The following is an 18,469-nucleotide window of genomic DNA, read 5'->3' as shown; positions in this document are numbered from 1 at the left end:
AAAAAGGGACTAACAATATGTGATATATACAATGGCATATTATTGTCTTAAAAAGGAAGAAACATCTGCAATATATGACAACATGCATAAATCTTAAGGACATTAAGTGAAGTCAGTCAGTCACAAAAAGAAATATGCTGTATGGTTGCATTTGAGGTACTTAAAGCAGTCAAAATCATATAGATCAAAAGTATAATGGTGACTGCCAAGGGCTGAGGGGGAGAGGAAAAAAGGGAAGGTATTGTTTAACGATACAACATGAAGAGAGTTATGGACATGGCGGATAGTGATGGCTACCAACAATGTGGATGTGTAATATCACTGAACTGTACACTGAAAAATGATGAAGATGGTGCATTTGCTAAGTATGTTTTACTACACACACACACAAAAAACAACTAGTTCTCAGCATGTGAACCTCATACCATTAATATCATCAACTTTGGCATTAGCATTACCCATTACCCATAGTTTGTTAGAGGTGTAAATTTGGGGGTAAAACCCAAGACTGATAGAATCAGATCACTCTGGATCCACCAACCTCTTTTGAGCTGATTAAGCTGATTAAAACTGTTGCAAAAAAAACTATTATAAAGCAAATTTAAATAGGCATTTTTAACTCACCATGTCTAATACCACCCCATCAATCTCACTTAGAATATCTGTAACTTAAAATATTCTTTTCTAGGCTGAGAAATGCAGTACAGCAACTCCTCATTTAATGTCACTGATTGGTTCTTGGACATTGCAACTTAAGTCAATAATATATAACAAAACTATTTCCTCAAATGATGCCATTTTGTTCAATGTCATTTCCTCATGACATTGTTGAAGGGAAAGAAATCCCAGATGATGCTAAATAAGAGGAACTTATTCCAGAACCTGTTAATAAATTTAAGGCAAATCCTTTTTTAAAATCAATTTACAATGCCATCTACTGGCAACTTCAAAAACTGCAGCTAAAGCTGGTTTTAAATAAGGGTGTATCTTTCCATCATTAGAGGGTGGAAAAAATTAAGTCAGTTTTAATAATAAAACAGAGACTGATGTCACCTATAATTCTTCATAAAGTAATACAAATATTACTGAATAAAACAGATCTTCAGCTTCAAAACTTCAAAACAAGATTTGAGATATGATAAAGTACACATGAAATCTTATACATAAAAAAAAAATCTTAAAGAGCCATGGCCTTTGTGATTCATTCATTAAGCATAGTTCTTGATCCAAAAAAAATTTATATTAGTGTCATTAACTCAGTAATTAAGTGAAAACAATTTTCCAAAGTTGTTTATGAAAGTTAGTTGAAGGAGTTTTATTTCGGCATAAGGTCCCATTTCAATTCAGATTTACTTACAAATTATACATAAAATACAAAGTATATTCAACTCCTTTCTTGTAAAACTTACTATGCAATGGCTATTCTTCTAGAAAATATTTTGCCACTACCATTTAAAATCAAGAAAGCCGATCTACTTAAGTAAGGTATCGCAGATCAATAAAAACTTAAAAGCTTCAAAATTAACAGCTTGAATTATGTGGTGTAATTTTTCTATGGGCCGAAACAATCTCCTTTTTTTTTTAACCCAAATTAGAAACTAAGCACAACAGTGTATCAACAAGGAACAAAAGTACTAGATTATTTTTCAGTAAATGTACAATTACTAGTGGGATTTCAATTTTGAAGGATCTAGTTACAAAGGTAAGTTGCCCAAGAACTATGACACTAAAATAAAACACCAGTAATTTTCTGTACAGACAAGATGAGAAGGGTGGGGTAAAGTGAAGATGATTAGTTCTTGACACCATCTCTGAATTCAGCACTAAAAAAAAATTATCATTTCATTAAAACGCACAGTAACTCCAGAAACAGATTCAGGTAATTGCTCAAGCAAACAAGTGATGGAGTCACCATTCCAATCCAGGCCTCATTCCAAGCAATGCTCTTTATTCTATACCAGCATTTCCCAAAATGTGATACACATGAAGAATACAAGACAGGTAATTCACCAACTTTTTGAAGTTAAAGTTTATGTGCCGTATGAAAAATAAACTAGCACAAACCCGTAGCCTTTATAAGAAACAAAAATGTCATCAAATTTAGCAAGAAATATTAAGTAAATAACACTATAGTATTACTTATATTTGGCAAAAATCATACGGGGATTAACAAATGAAATGTCATTAGACATTATACTATATTGCTTTTTCTAGATAGGAAAAAGCACTTCCTTTTCTTTGCTCTCCCAAAATTTAAAACCGTTTTAAAATAAACAAGAAACTAATTCAAGCACCTCATTACAATTATCATTTTCTCAAAATGCTGCCTGGTAGGTTCTCTGAAGCCTCTGTAAATAATGCCTTTTTGAATTTTTTAAATTAGGATTATTTACTATTTTTTTCCCTTTCAGTGAGAAATTCATGCTTCTCACAAAGAAATCTAAATGTAAACAAAAAGGAATGAAGCACTCACTCATGCTACCACAAAGATGAACATATTACGTTACATGAAAGAAACAAGGAAAAATAACCACCTATTTTCTGATTTGTTTTTAGAAACATCCAGAATAGGCAAATCCATAGACATAGACTAGTGATTTGCCCCATGCTAAGGAAGATGGAATGATAAACTTGTCTAAAATAATACTGTGGTGATTGATGTCTGGACAACTCTGAATATACTAAAAATTCCTGGATTTTGAATTACACTTCAAAACGTACATTTTATGGCATGTCATCAATAAACCTGTTAACAAAAACAACTAATAAAAAATACTTGGAAAGGAAGTTATTTTCTGAAAATAAAATTATATTTTGAAGGTAGCTAAGGATATAGTACAATTGCAAAAAAGTATTTTAAAAATGTTGTTAATAAAAAATAACAAGAAAAGGAAAATGCCTTTAGTATTTTAAATTGTGAGCAATTTCCAGAATTTTTTCTCTGTTATCTTTTTTGTGGTGAATATAAGTAGTTGCAATAATTTTGAATATAAAATTTTGTCCCCCCCACTCAACAATTTCATCAGCATTTACTGTGCTACTGAATACTTTATTATCTTCCTTTTTAAAGACTGCATAGTGTCATACCAAAAATCATACTTCTATTGTTGAACTTCGCTTTTCTAAGTTTTCACTATTTAAAAAGCATAGATATCTTTTACACATAGCTTTGGTTAGGGTTATTTTCTTCCACAGATTCTTAGAAAAATTAATGGGTATACTGTGTGAATGTTTTGTGGTTCTTAATAAACACTAATACATTGTTTTCTGTAAGGTTACAAACACAAATTTATATTGACGCATAGAAATGTGTGCAAAAGGATCAATATACAACTCACCAACTTGGGTGGTAATGTTAAATATCTTCCCTTTTCTATGAAGATGGTAATTTTGGATCACTACTGGAGGGATTTTATTTTTAAGTGAAAGCAACTTGTGGAAATTGTGAAAGTTCAGTGATAGTTCTTTAATATATTAAAGAACAAATTCTTTAATATATTTATCATTTGCTGCAAGACAGTATTTCAAAAACAGTATTTTTTTAAAAGATTTATTTATTCATGCATACAAGAACCAGAGTACAGGCCAGATGTGCGGGATGGTGAGAGGACCCACCAGAGACAGAGCGGGGAACAGAACAGGCAGACTAACTGAAATACACTGCTAAGGGGAGCAGCAGACGAGATAGGGAGAGGTCTGCCATGCCATGTGGGTATCTCCCCAGCAGGGATCAAACCGGCATTGCAGAAGCTGCGGACAGCTTCACAGTGCTGCGCCCAACCACCTACGCCACCAGGGAGGCCCCTCAAAAACAATATTCTAATTCACATAATTTCTTTATTATTTCTGTAATTTATCTCATCTTTTGACAAATGTTAACTTATATATTCCACAGAATTATAGGTAGACATTGTTCTATGTTCTCATGTGAATCAATCATTATTTCTCAAAAAATAAATTGTACTATTATTGCAGCCAGATAACACATACCTCAGACATAAAAGAATGTTAAGGTTTTTACTAGATATTTACTAGACGTTATCGGTTGTTCCATTTAATTTATGAAACCTGCTGCCACAGGGAATGGAGTGCCAACATCAGTTCTACTTATACCTGATCTTGTTTTTACTATTTTACTCTTTACAATTATTGCTAACTTACAAATTATTATGGGTCAAAGCAAAATAATTGACATTTAACTAAAAATGTTTTGGCATTTCTAATAAAATATATTCTTTACACACTAGTATCTTCCTAAAAATTCTTTAACTGCCCCCCAAAAAAGGTTTTAGATTTGAATGAGCAATGATTGCTTGGAAATAAAAGTATAACTTGTTTTCCATTAACTTTTAATTACTTTTCTAGTTTAAGACCAAGTACCTATTTTGTAATTTTAAAAAAACACAAAAGTATCACTCCCTTCTAAGAACTAGCTAAAACTATCATTATTTATTAAAATGTATCCTATTAGTTAAAACTATTATTAGTCCTTTGTTAAACAAATGGCATTTTAATATTGCACTGCCTCAATTAACTACAGTACTCCTTTAAAAAGCAGGGATACCAAAATTTAAAATATGCAGTCACACTATAAAATAACATAATTAATCAAAAAATAGCTAAATACAGACCTCTGGTGATATCAAATTTAAAATCCTACTACAAAAGTATATGCATAAAAATACCTTTACTCTTGGCACTTTTACAAAGTCTTTACTCCGTAAATCTCAGGTTAACATTTCTTTTGATAGTACTTATCATATACTCATATAATTTGATTATTAACACTAACGCAAGTAACATTACTAGAATAGAGAGCATGATTAAATCATAGCATTTGTTTAATGGAAATCTATGTAACTGAGTTTTAAAAAGACTAAAGCAAAACTGAATAAAGACCAAATTTTACCTTTTCTGTATTGTAATATAAAGATTTCAAAGTAGTAAACAAGGGTGGACAACCTTTACTGAAGTTAACCCTCAGGAACTTATCCATTCGTTCTCTAAATTTTTCACCTAGAAACAAAAGTGTATTTTGTTATATTTTATTGATGCAAACGGTCTTAAGAATAATTTTATAAATAAAACTCCCTTACAAACAATTATCCCCCTATTCAATTTTAAACTCCAGAAGTCAGCACTATTTTTTACCATAAAAAGTATTACACCAAATATCTAAGTTTGCACTATATATTCCCCTAGATATCTTCAAATTATCTTCAAAGAACTCTTAAAAAGATAGGTAAACAAAAATGATTGTGCAGCTTTAAATTGAAAGTAAAAGTAACCTACTATCCATTATAATCCCCTTAGCAAGTACCTGTCCTGATCTCACTTACTCAGTCCTGCTATCTACAGACAACTCATAAAGCACTTCGCAGATCAGGCAAGATTCTACTATAACCAACAGTATATTCAAACACCGATCAAGATATCTCTTAAACACTAAAATGGCATTTACAACTGTTTTCTGAATCAACTAATGACTTATTCCAACATTCATTCATCCCACAAGCATGTATTAAGCTCCTACTATGTGCCAGGCACTGTCCAGATACAGTGGATATTAAGAGATCAAAACTTTTTTTTAACCCTGCTCTTACGGAACTGTTAACATTCTACTGGGTGAAATAGACACTAAGAAAACAAAACATGCTTATGTCTCAAAATAAATAAATAAATGTATGTTATTAGACTGAGCCCCTGAAGCATTCTAACATTACATTTAATAAAAATACCCTATTTGCAAAACCAAGTAAATAAGTCTCCTGAATGCTTACAAAAAAAATGTATGGCATCACTTTCCCAAAGCATAAAAAATTGAAAAAATTTTTAATTTTAAATACAAAGGTTTTAACTCTGATAAATTAACTTTTTGACAGGAAAGTTTAGCATATGAGGATACTGATTTGTCCACTTTTTAAAAAAAGAGACATATATGTCATGAATAACTAAGACATGTATATTATGAGTAACTACTGAAATGGGTTATTTTAATTTCCTGTGCCTAACTGTACTAAACAAAATATGCACGATGAGCATAATTAGATATAGTAAAACTCTGAAAGAAAAATTTAAATTTTGAGAGGAAATTTTATTAACTATAAAAACAGGCTCAACATTTACCAAACTATATTTACTACAGAGTTTTATTCAAATAATTTCTGCTTTTTTATTGGATCATATATAAAATATAGGTCTGTTGAAAACCACAGATTACAAAAAAACAAAATTTCACCCTGGTTTAAAAATACAGCATTACTTCCTTAAAAAATGAAGCAGTTTCAGAGATCAAATCCTACTAGCACTTCCTCTAATATAAAGCAAAAGTCACCAATTTTGTGGTAACAGTAAGAGATGCTGTTGCTTAGTGAAATTTATATTCCTCCACTTACTTTGTATATGACACAGTAAGCTGGGCAAATAAGCTGTCCATTAAAACTCTCATTTTCATGAGGCCTCCCTGGTGGCACAGGGGTTAGGACGCAACCTATGAAGCTATCTGCAGCCACCATAGCACGAGTTCGATCCCCAGCCAGGGAGCAACCCACATGGCGCAGCAGACTTTTCCTGCCTCGTCCACTGCTCCCCTCAGTAATGTATTTCAGACATTCCTCCTGTTTTGTTCCCCACTTTGTCTCTGGTGAATCCTCTCACACACACCCCCACACACCTCTGCCCTGTACCCCAGTTCTTGTATGCATAAATAAATAAATCTTTAAAAAAAATCTCATTTTTCTGCATTGTAAGATGAGAGGAACACCAACACCATTCTCAAGCATACTCTTCTTTGGCTCAAACAAGGTAAGGAAAAAGAAGCAAGCAGAGTATGAGGCACATAGTAACCACTCAATAAATGCTGTCTATCAATTTATGACTGGGTATCTTTCAGCTACTGTATTTCCACAGTTAATCTTTACCATGTTCGCTATCATTTACCACGAAAAGTAGCATTTTATCTTCATGTCAGAGGCTACTCTGACCTCTACTTTCTGGTCAACTTTCTTCAGTCTATTAAAATCATACTGGCAGATTTGATTTGAAAGACAATATCCCCACTATCAATTACTGAACGCCTCTTCTCCTATTAAATAGTTGGTCAGAAAATGAGAAAGGAAAGGAAGATCCATATGTGCCGGTAAGGGACTGAACTCCAGACACAGAGTTAAGTGAAAAGAAAAATCAGGAAAGGAAAGAGAAAAATATAATTACATAAAAACACCCCCCACACATATTTGCTTGTATATGCAGAGTGTTCTGGAAGAATATTTCATCTACTGGTAAAAATGGCAGTATCCAGGAAAGTACACTTAATAGCCAGGGAACAGAAACTGGAAAAAAAACTTTATACTTAAAAATTCTTTGTACCCTTTTAATTGGAACTGTACGAATGTATACCTAAACAAGAAGTCCACACATAACTAATAAACTGCTCAATTATACACCATATCCCAAAAATACTATTTACCTACCTTTAATTTTTTTCTTTATGTATAAGAACCATCTCACAGAACCACCTTCCTAGTTATTTTAAAATAACAGTATTCACAGTCTTACTTTTGCAGGAAGGTGACCCATCCATCAATCATTATGTGATATGATTTACAGCTACAAAACAGGTTAATCTGACTATAAAGATGCTATACTTTTTTCTAGATAGGTAGGACAGCTTCATATAAAAATTGATTTCCCAAAAACCACTACTAAAATAACATGAACAGCAAACTCAGACTATATCTGATTCACCTGAAATTATTCTAAATAATGGAGTATGCTCTCAGTACAAAAAAGAAGTAATTATGGGCCTCCCTGGTGGCGCAGCGGTTGAGCGCTGGGTTGCGAAGCTGCCCGCGACCTCTGCGGCGCCAGTTCGATCCCCGGCTGCTCCCCGGCCACCAGAGGAGGGTCCCACATGGCGCGCAGACCTCTCCTGCCGCCCGCTGCTCCCCTCAGCAGTGTACTTCAGTCCTTCTGCCTGCTCTGCTCCCCGCTCTGGCTCTGGTGAATTCTCTCACCCTCCCGCACTTCTGACTGTACCCAGTGCATGTATAAACAAACAAACAATAAAATAAATAAATAAATAAAACATGCCTCTAAAAAAAAAAAGAAGTAATTATGTGACCTAGTGGAGGTACTGCTAACACTACGGTGGTAGTATTATTACAATATATAGCTGTACTGAATCAGCACATCATAGACCTTAAATTTATACAATGTTATATGTGAATTAACTCAATTAAAAAAAACAAAAATAAAATATTGGAGCAAAATTTAATCATACATTTTATATCTAATATACCAGATTCTCTTTCTGCTTTCCCCCCTTGACCAGTGTAGACTAACAGGCCATGGTAAATTGAAACATTTGAATAATATTTTGAAAGGTAGCTATATCCCTACATTATATTCACAGAACTTAATATTTTAAGTTATTAGACAATTTCCTCAGGACTTCTGCTATGTTCACTAGGTACTAAGTCATCTAAAAACCAGAAAGCCTTTTATCCAAAACTTTCACCTTACATTCTCAAGTCCCATCATATTTCTTGAAAATGATCTTACTGCTTTGGACAACTCTAAGATGCCTTTCATATTAAAAATGAAATAATTTCTAGACAGAAAAAAAGACCTCATGAGCTTGTGCAAAGGTACAATTATTTGTAAAATTTTATATATAGTCACTGGAGCTTTGTAAATACATGTTATTAAAGAGAGAACCTCACAATGATACTGACCCTTGAGGTCTATTGCCATCAGACTTGTCAACTGAAACTTATCTTGTAAAATGATCCTTCTAGCACTTCAAAAACAGCATTTCCAATACAAAGGATCTAGTATAATACCATTACAAATCAAATCAAATTTTATAATCAATAGCTGGGTCCAGGTAAACCAATTGAAGTAAATTCTATTTCAATTAAAATACACTGTCCTACAAATTATAACCCAATTTACTACCAATATACTGAGGATTTTTACCAAACTGTATTGACTAAGAAAAAAATCCAAGAAGTGTATACAGTATATATTTGAAATTCCATGTTCCAAAAAAATAAAACTAAGAAGTCTTGTTTGTAATATTGAAGCTCAGAACTTTCTTTCCTGAAGGTGTGTGAATGAATTTGAGAGTTCAAACTGAGAAAACACCTCCATTCACTCTCTGAAATAGTCATACCTTAATTTAAAAAAAAAAAAGGAAGCTCAACATTAAAAGGCAGCTATGGTATGATTCCATTTAAATAAAATGCCCAAAATAGGCAAAGCCATAGGTACAGAAAATAGATTACTTATTACCAGGTGCTAGTGGAGGGGGATGGAGGATGGGGAATAACTACTAATGGGTACAAGGGCTTTTATTCAGGAGTGATAAAAATTTCCTGAAACCAGATAGTGATGATGGTTGTACAACTCCATGAATATACTAAAACACTGAATTGTACATTTTAAAGTCAGAATTTATGGTATGTGGAATATATTTCAAAAAAGCTGCTATGAAAGACAGAAAATGTGAATCCAAGCATCTTTCATAAAGTATTTTTTAAAGATTTATTTTTATTTATTTATGCATACAAGAACTAGGATACGTATAGGCCACAGGTCACCAAAGATAGAGTGGGGAGTAGAACAGGCAGATCTACTGAAATACATTGTTGCAGGGAGCAGCAGGTGGGACAGAAGAGGTCTGCTTCACCATGTGAGTTAGCTCCCTGGCCCAGGATCAAACTCATGTTGCAGTAACTGGCAATAGCGTGATAGTGCTGAGACTTAACCCCTCGCGCCACCAGGGAGGTCCTCATAAAGTAATTTTACTAGGGAAATGCTCCTCCCTACAACAGTACATTCTATCTTGGAAATTCATAATGCATATATTAAAAATCTAAGAAGTCCTGCAGAAACCTGGGTTTAACCCAAAGTTTCCCCAATTCACTGGACTGAAGAATAATCTCAGAACACCGGCACCCTCCCCAGCAAGCCTGATAATATTCATTTGGATTTAATGTTTCCTGAAATACATGATCAATCTGTGCTCAGTATTTCACAAAGCCAAATTAAAAATAAAAGAGGATCATAAGGGTAGTATTCATCATCTGTGGAATGAAATGCAGTACTAAGAAATGAGTATCTTAAATAAGTGTGTATCTGCTGTCTAATCCAACATATGTCCTAAGATACTTCTAATATTTTTAAAATAAGTCTTACAAAACTTAATTTTTGTAAACTATAATTAAATATTTTCATCATAAATGAGAATTCATTAGAAAAGCAGTCCCTCCTCCCTCATGCCTAGAATAGAAAAAAAAATTTTAAGCTATATTGGCTTTCTAGGCTCTAATTTCTACAAAGATGTGCCAGAAATCCAAACAAATAATTTATAATTTATAGTACTTTCAGCTAAAAATAAATACAACTTTAAGAAAAGGCACAATTCCCTATAAAATCATCAACAAATACACTGTACGAAGAGCTCATATATTCTTTACCTCTTATACAACCCAAAATTGAACGTGTTCAGCTATATCTAATCACTTGGATCAAGGCCATGAGTATACTAGTAAAGCAAAGCACAGAATATACACCACAGCAGTCTGATTTACATAGAGTAAAAAATAAAAGGGGGCCGGGGTAATTCAGATTTTTTCTTTTATTCCGAAGACAAAATACATGGTAGTCATATAAAAACAATGGCATGATAAAAAGTTTCAGGAAAGTAGCTTACGATGAACAGAGGAACTTCAAAGGGAATGATGATTTTTTTTTAAAACACTGTGGTGGTAAAAGAGCTTACAACTCTTCCTCTGATTTTATGCTCTAGAAAGAAAAATCTAAAACTTCCACCACTTAAATCACAATTCCTCACATATAATTTGTCATTAACTCTAAGGAATTTATCTTCTAAATATGATGATTAATTTTCAAAGTCACGTAAGAAAAACAATTTTACATAGATGACTTCTGATGCTTAAAACCAACACGTAACCGTGAACGTTATTAATATATGCATAAAAAATTCACAAGTGAATACTCCCACCCCAAGATTAGTGCAGATTAAATTCTATAACAGAAACACTTTTTAAAATGTAAATAGTGTTGATCAATTTCCATGAATAATTGTCACAAAAAATATCCTATTATTACCTGGGATAAGATTCAAAGATAATCTTCTAGGTGAAATTGCTCTGGGGTGCTGCTTACTAATTTCTTCATAAATTTGAAGCCTCTCTTCTAAAGTGCCTATTATCAGTAAATATGTGTAAAATTTAAAGCATCAAAATATTTACCTTATGATAAAGCACTAATAAACTTTAAAAATTATATTATAAATAAAAATTGCATTATCAATATTAAAGCTGCTCTCAATTTTGGAAAGAACAACAATAAAAACTGTGGTGGTAAAATAATATAATCAGTAAACCCCATTTTTAACTCAATCTCCAGAAAAATGCAATTTTCATCACAACAGTTTCTACATTTCAAATCTTATATTCTTTAGTGCATGTGAAAAAGAAAAATTCCTTTATAACATAGTATATAAAGCACACTAACCCAATGAAGTCTATACGTATCCTCACAAAAGTCTGCAATATCTATAGATTAAAGCTTAAAACAGCAAGAATTTTTGAACCATGAATGTAAATGTTTTATATTTAAAAAGAACTAAATTTCTAAAGCAGCTATGACACTTAAAATCTTCAAATGAGACTCTAAGAAGCCCATTGGTAAAGATTATTTAAAGTGACAATCATTTCTCTCAAATGATATAAAATATACTTTTAAAAGGAAGTTGCATCTTCTCTCCCAAGACCAACCTAATTTTATACTATGAAATAATAGACCTGTATATAAACTATATATTACTGTACAACAATTTACAAAATAGGATCTGTGTCTAAGTCATTATTCTAAAACAGGGCCATGAAGATACAGATTACATATATTATTTATATATGCAAGAAGACAATTTACAGCAGAGCTTTTAATATAAGCAAACTTTTATATAAGCAAACTTTTAATATAAGCAAACTTTAATATAAGCAAAGCTTTTAATATAAGTTTTAGTTATTATAAACCTGCTTGAAATTTTTAAGTGGATTTTAACTCAGACCAGAGAAGTATAATTATTTTAAGAATAACCCTTGGTGTTAGCAATCTAGGTGTCTTCATAAGCAAATATAGTGTTCTAATCAAGTTTATATACACTGCACTTTAAAAGGTTAAAGCTGACTTTGTTTTGACTCCTTCCTTCCCCCAATAATATGTTTTGGAGCTCCAATGTGGTTGGATTCTAAAACTAGGATATGTGAAAATTGATTTTCACATATTGTTAATGGTTTAGGGATTTCAAGAAATATCAAGGACCCTTACATTAAAATTTACATGAAAATTATTGCATATTTTTTTAAAAAGCAATTCTCATATTTATACCTAATCTTAAAGAATGACAAATTATAACTATAAAAAAATTTCTCTATTACCCAAGATAACAAGTCTTAAAAATGTAGTTAAATTAACATTAAAACAAAAGAAGACCATTTCAATGCCCTATTGGAAGTCACAAGTTGGAGCTCCAGAACTTACCATGGGGGGAGAAAAGGTCCTAAGGAACCTAAAAAGATAAAGTAATGTAATTAGTTTTGTTATTAATACATTTAAATAGTAAGCATGGATCCTGACAAATGGAACACATTACATTCACTTTAGTAAAACATTTTGATTTCTGTATTATTAACTGTCAGTAATTGGTAGTTTAAAGAAAAACAAGCTAGCTCACATTTCTAAACTTTAGACATCTGACTTTTGTGATACTAAAATCTGAATGCAACCTGGATTAATTTCTAATAATGACTAGGATACAATAAATAAGCTTTCTCCTCACAGCTGATATTACTATAAATGAATATAGATAGCTACCTATTTACCATACTTTTTATTGCTATAACTATTTTTTATTTAAATCTTTTACTGGCACAGCATATACTTCAAATACATTGATTAAGACCATAAACTACAAGTATACTAATTAATTCCTGCTAAAATTTTAGTGTGGACAAAACTGCTAAACAATCATTCAGTAACCTAGTAACCATAACAATCTTGACCATATACATAAAAGGCTTCTCAAAATGAGAAGTCAGGCCCTGGTCCCAAAAATACCATTTTAGTGTTGGGTCTTACTTTTTGATTAGGGGCTAGTCTAGATAATAAACAGAGCATTCAGCTCTGCTATGATACTTTTTAAATTTAAAAATTCCCTTTGGATACTGTCAAGCCAGTTTCATAATGATTTCAGCCATATATTTATCCATGAATAAATATGATTTTAGGAATATTAACTGGTCCTAAAAACATTTAATTATAAAAATGTTAAGGAAAATGTGGATGCTACTCTAGATTCTGAAAAGGATCATTACCTAATTTTGAAAGATGTGCAACATTTTGCTCTACATGATTTAGTCTAGTTTAAAATTAAGAGAGAGTATTTCTCCTTTCCTCCCCACCTGTAAAAGAATAATTTTTTAATGTTGATATAATGTACTAGTATACCCTCACAAATTTTTCCGCTCCCAATCTTATGTTTAGAGGTTGAGAGTAACAGATCTCTAATTCTTTAGAAATACTAAATAAACATGGTATTTCCCAAAAAAGGAATATTCAGAATTCTCTCTCATCTCTCTAGTTAGTCTAAATTGGTAACATTTTAACAAGTCAAGGAAACTCAAATTATCTATCATCACTTATCACTTAAATATAAGTATCTTACTTCCTTTTCACTCCCATGTTTACCTGTAATTTTCCTAAGAGGAAAAATGAATGCTAATTCTGAAAATATTAATAGTAGTCTTCAAATATTTAAATTTTACATTTTATTATATACTTCAAACACTACTTAAGAGAAAGTAGAGAAAAATCATTACATACTAAGTTGCAGAGCTTTTTCCAAGCCTTCATAATAACACCAATTTTCTGCATTCCGATCAATCAAGTTTTTGAATACTTCACCAGCTTCTTTTAGTCTTCCCAATTTCAACAGCATTTCTCCTAAAATCAAGTTTAAAAATAACATTATTTTAAATATTATCTTTCTGATCACACAGATTTCAATAAGCATTATTAGCGTAACAGATATTTATGAAAGAACATATGCTTCCTTTGGGGGCATGTTGTATTTTCCATAAGTAAACACAGAATAATTCACAGCTTGCCTTCAGAAATGAACCTTCATTTACAAATTCTATTATACTAACATTCATTTTTTGGCTCCTGCCCACACTCCAAATATACAGAGAAAATATTTGTTTTGTCAGTAAAAATTTTTGTACTGTACATTTTAAATAAGTAAAAACTCCCTATACCAATTGGCAAATAATTTTAATGAAATATCCTTTTATAGTGTAAGACTTTAATGTACTTTTCTCATCGTATATTACATAAGTCTTCACTCAATTTTCTTAAGTTTTCTTTCCAAGTCACTAAAATTGGAGAAGCTTAACTCAACATTACTATTAACACTAAATACTATTTCACAGCAAGAACCCATAGAAACCATGCTCACACATGGGTCACCACCAAGATTTAATTCCTTTTACTAAGTCATACAAATTGAAAGTGGGTTTGTAAAATGAGAAGTTAAACTTTTCAGATATATTAGAAGGTACATCTAATTCAAGATAAAAGGAAAATTCTGAAAAAAATATCTCAATCACCTATTCCAAAGATTTCCTGTTGCCCAAAGAATCTATTTCAAACAAATAGCTCTTTGAAATGTTTTCAGTAATTTCAGCTTTTATCTTTTTTGAGAAGTATATTACAGTAATGGTAGCATAATTATATACTATCACTTCATTACTAAATATTACTCAAGCTCTATCATAAGGCTAACTAGCTGTAATTACCAGTTACACACTTTCTAGCCTTGTGACCTTAAAAAAATTGAAAACTTCAAAAGCTCATTTTCTTACCTATAAAATATCAACTACCTCAGTCCAATTCTGTGATAATCAAATGAAATATACTTAAAAGTAGCAAGCACAGTGTTTGGTACAGTTGAATACACAAACACTGTGTATTTCACTTTAAACTATAAACATGCCCAATTACGCCACAGTTTCTGGTTAGCCCAATTTTTACCCTCCTTAGCCTCCTAGATTTAACAGACAACAGTCTATTTTTCAATTCCAAAAACCAATTATCTGCTGCCACCATGAGGTCAAGAGAAATAAATATAAGTAGATACATTCGCACATCATAAGGAAACTGAAAATCTTATTAAAGATTTTCCAAAATATCTTAATATACTGATGACTACAAAAGACATAAATATGTAAATATAAATTATCTCTGGGCCTGCAAAGTTCACTAAAACTATTAAAATACCATTATCTATCTCTATCAGCAATACAGAATATTGGTTTTACAGTCAAAGTGATGACCCCCAAATTATTCTCACTAAGCAATATATGAATGAATATAACCTACAAAATTCACAAGTTATAACCAGAATTTTTTAACTAGAATCGCTCTTACTGTATATTCACTTTTTGTCACTGCATTTCCTATTTAAGCTACAAAGAGAAAAACCCAAAAACTAAGATTTACTCAGAAAATATCAGTACACGAGAACATAAAAATAACTTTCTTTTCACCCATCAATTACAGGTAGAGAATGAAACCAGACTTGTGTTGTTTATTTTTTTTTAATATTTATTTATTTATGCATACAAGAACTGGGGTATGGGCCTCCCCCAGTGGCGCAGGCAGTTGAGCGCCACGCTGTGAAGCTGTCCACAGCCTGCAGTGCCGGTTCAATCCCAGCTGGCCGGCGAGGGTCCCACATGGCGTGGCAGACCTCTCCTGTCTCGCCCGCTGCTCCCCTCAGCAGTGTATTTCTTCAGTCTGCTTGTTCTGTTCCCCGCTCTGTCTCTGGTGAATCCTCTCACCTTCCCTTGCATCTGGCCTATACCCCGGTTCTTATATAAAATAAAAAAGAACTGGGGTACAGGCCAGAGGTACAGGGGGTGTGGGGTGTGAGAGGATTTCACCAGAGACAGAGTAGGGAGCAGATCAGGTGGACTAACTGAAATAAATACACTGCTGAGGGGAGCAGCGAGGAGACAGAAGAGGTCAAGAGGTCTGCTGTGCCATGTGGGTCACCTCCCTGGCTGGGGGATTGAACTTGTGCTGCAGTAGCTGAGAACTGCTTCATAATGCTGACGCTTAACCAGTGCGCCAGCAGGCAGGCCCCAGAATTGTGTTATTTAACATATTTTTAACATTAAACCCTTATCAGTAACATTTTATGAATTTTTTTCTCCCATTCAATAGGATAGACATCTTTTTAGTCATCTTGTATTTTCTTTCACTATATAAAAACTTCTTAATACACAATTCAAAAATAAAAGGCAAAGAGCACAATTAATAAATGGGCAGCACACATGGACAATTCACTGAACAGGATATCCAGAAAGCCAACAGACACAAGAAAAAAACTGTTCATCATTATGTCACATAAGAGAGAGGCAAGTTAAAACCACAATAAGATAACCATCTCACACCCTGAGAACGGCACATATTAAAAAGACCTCCAACAATAAAATGGGAATGTAAACTTGCACAACCAATATGGAAAAACATTTTTTTACTTTAAAAAACTTAAAATGGAAATACCATACAACCCAGGAGCCCCACTCCTGGGCATCTAGTCAAAGAATATGAAATCATCATAACAAACCTTATGTTGATAGCTCAATAGCTAAGACAAGGAAGCTGCCTAATATCCATGATTGGATCATGAATATATGGTGTATCTACGGCATGGAGTACTATTCAGTCATAAGGTAAGATGTAATGTAGTCATTTTTCAACAAAATGGAGGGTGTTTGAGATAATTATGTGTAGTAAAGCAAGTGAGAACAATGAAAACAAATACTGGACATTTACACAGCAGATGATTTGATAAAGTAAAATACTTTCAAAAACTAGTGGACATCAGTAAACAATGAGAGCTCTGAAACGAGATGGAGGAGAGAGGAAATGACACAAGGGGACATCAAGGATGAAAAAAATTAAAGAAAAACCTGAAATCATAAAGAAGTATTTACAAATTACCACCTAAAATGCAAGGTAACTTTGATAAAGTTCTTAATCTTACCTGTTTCCTCAACTATGCAAATGGGGATAGGGCTTCCCTGGTGGCCTAGAGCTTAAGTCTCAGCTAGTGCATCTCTATTCCTTAGTTCCATCCCCGACCAGGAAGCTAACCCATATATGGGGCAGCAGACGTCTCCTGTCTCACCCACAGTTCCCCTCAGCAGTGTATTTCAGTTAATCTGCCTGTTCTGCTCCCCACTCTTTCTCTGGTGACTTCTCTCACCCAGGCACCTCTGGCCTATACCCCAGTTCTTCTACACAGGGAGGGGGGGCAAGGGATGGGAATAATCATACCCATGTGAGAAGTGTTTAAAAAAATTTTTTAAAGAACTCTGAAACACAAGAGTAAATATTAGCTATTATTTTCGACAAGATTGAGAAGTCCTGTAACTGTATGAAACATTATCATTTTAGCTAAGCCTTGTATTTAACACAGCATTGCTAGGGTACTGGGTGATTGATGAGCAAAGTTTTGTTAAAGAAAATGTACTTGATTCTTCACTGAAGCGCATTTTTTAACAAGCTATCCGTATCCTATTTATAATTATCCCATAATGAAAGTAAAGGAATCCTGCTTTCATGATAATCCCAGTGCCATCACTAATGATTCTCACTGTATTTTTCTATACATGGGGGAGGCAAGAGAATATGAACACAATACACCATACCACTTAATAAGAAAATGAAATCTGGATTCATATTAAGCACCACTCAACTTCCTTTGTGTGACTTTGAGCAAGTCATTCTATTCCTCAGCTACCTCTCTAAAATGTATGTAACAATTATATCAGAGAACTGCTATAAAGAATAAATTAGGGGGCCTCCCCGGTGGCGCAGCGGTTGAGCGCTGGGTTGCGAAGCTGCCCGCAGCCTCTGCAGTGCCGGTTCAATTCCCAGCTGCTCCCAGCCACTGGAGGAGGGTCCCGCATGGCGCGCAGACCTCTCCTGTTGTGCCCACTGCTCCCCTCAGCAGTGTACTTTGGTCCTTCTGCCTGCTCTGCTCTCTGCTCTGGCTCTGGTTAATTCTCTCACCCTCCTGCATTTCTGACTGTACCCAGTGCTTGTATAAATAAATAAACAAACAAATAAATCTTTAAAAAAAAAAAAAAAAAAGAATAAATTAGGGCCTCCCCAGTGGTGTAGCAGGTTGAACGCAGTGCTGTGAAGCTGTCCACGCCTCTGCAGCGCCAGTTTGATTCCCGGCCAGCCAGGGAGATTCCCACATGGCTCAGCAGATCTCTGCTGTCTCACCCACTGCTCCCCTCAGCAGTATATTTTGGTCCTTCTGCCTGTTCTGCTCCCCGCTCTGTCTCTGGTGAATTCT

The 18,469-nt window shown here is 33.4% G+C and overlaps 1 protein-coding gene across 5 annotated transcripts in view; it reads right to left on the bottom strand.

Annotated features, from left to right (window-relative positions):
• NAA16 (N-alpha-acetyltransferase 16, NatA auxiliary subunit) overlaps positions 1–18,469 on the bottom strand; it is a 64,701-nt gene that overhangs the window by 27,675 nt on the left and 18,557 nt on the right. For 4 of the 5 annotated variants that reach the window (XR_005128292.2, XR_005128293.2, XM_037526937.2 and 1 more), the window contains exons 7-9: positions 13,918–14,037; positions 11,137–11,232; positions 4,910–5,016 (exon numbers count right to left, since the gene is read on the bottom strand). Coding sequence is in view for 3 of the 5 variants with exons in the window: in XM_037526937.2 (XP_037382834.1) it covers positions 4,910–5,016; positions 11,137–11,232; positions 13,918–14,037 (323 nt within the window). In the remaining 2 variants the exon portion in view is untranslated. The remainder of the gene's footprint in view (positions 1–4,909; positions 5,017–11,136; positions 11,233–13,917; positions 14,038–18,469) is intronic. The other variant, XM_054701701.1, reaches the window with a different exon arrangement.

This window comes from Talpa occidentalis, unplaced genomic scaffold (assembly GCF_014898055.3).
Source record: "Talpa occidentalis isolate TD23 unplaced genomic scaffold, MPIMG_talOcc4v2.1 talOcc4.5, whole genome shotgun sequence".
Lineage (NCBI taxonomy): Eukaryota > Metazoa > Chordata > Mammalia > Eulipotyphla > Talpidae > Talpa > Talpa occidentalis.
This window is presented reverse-complemented; position numbering and strand designations above follow the sequence as displayed.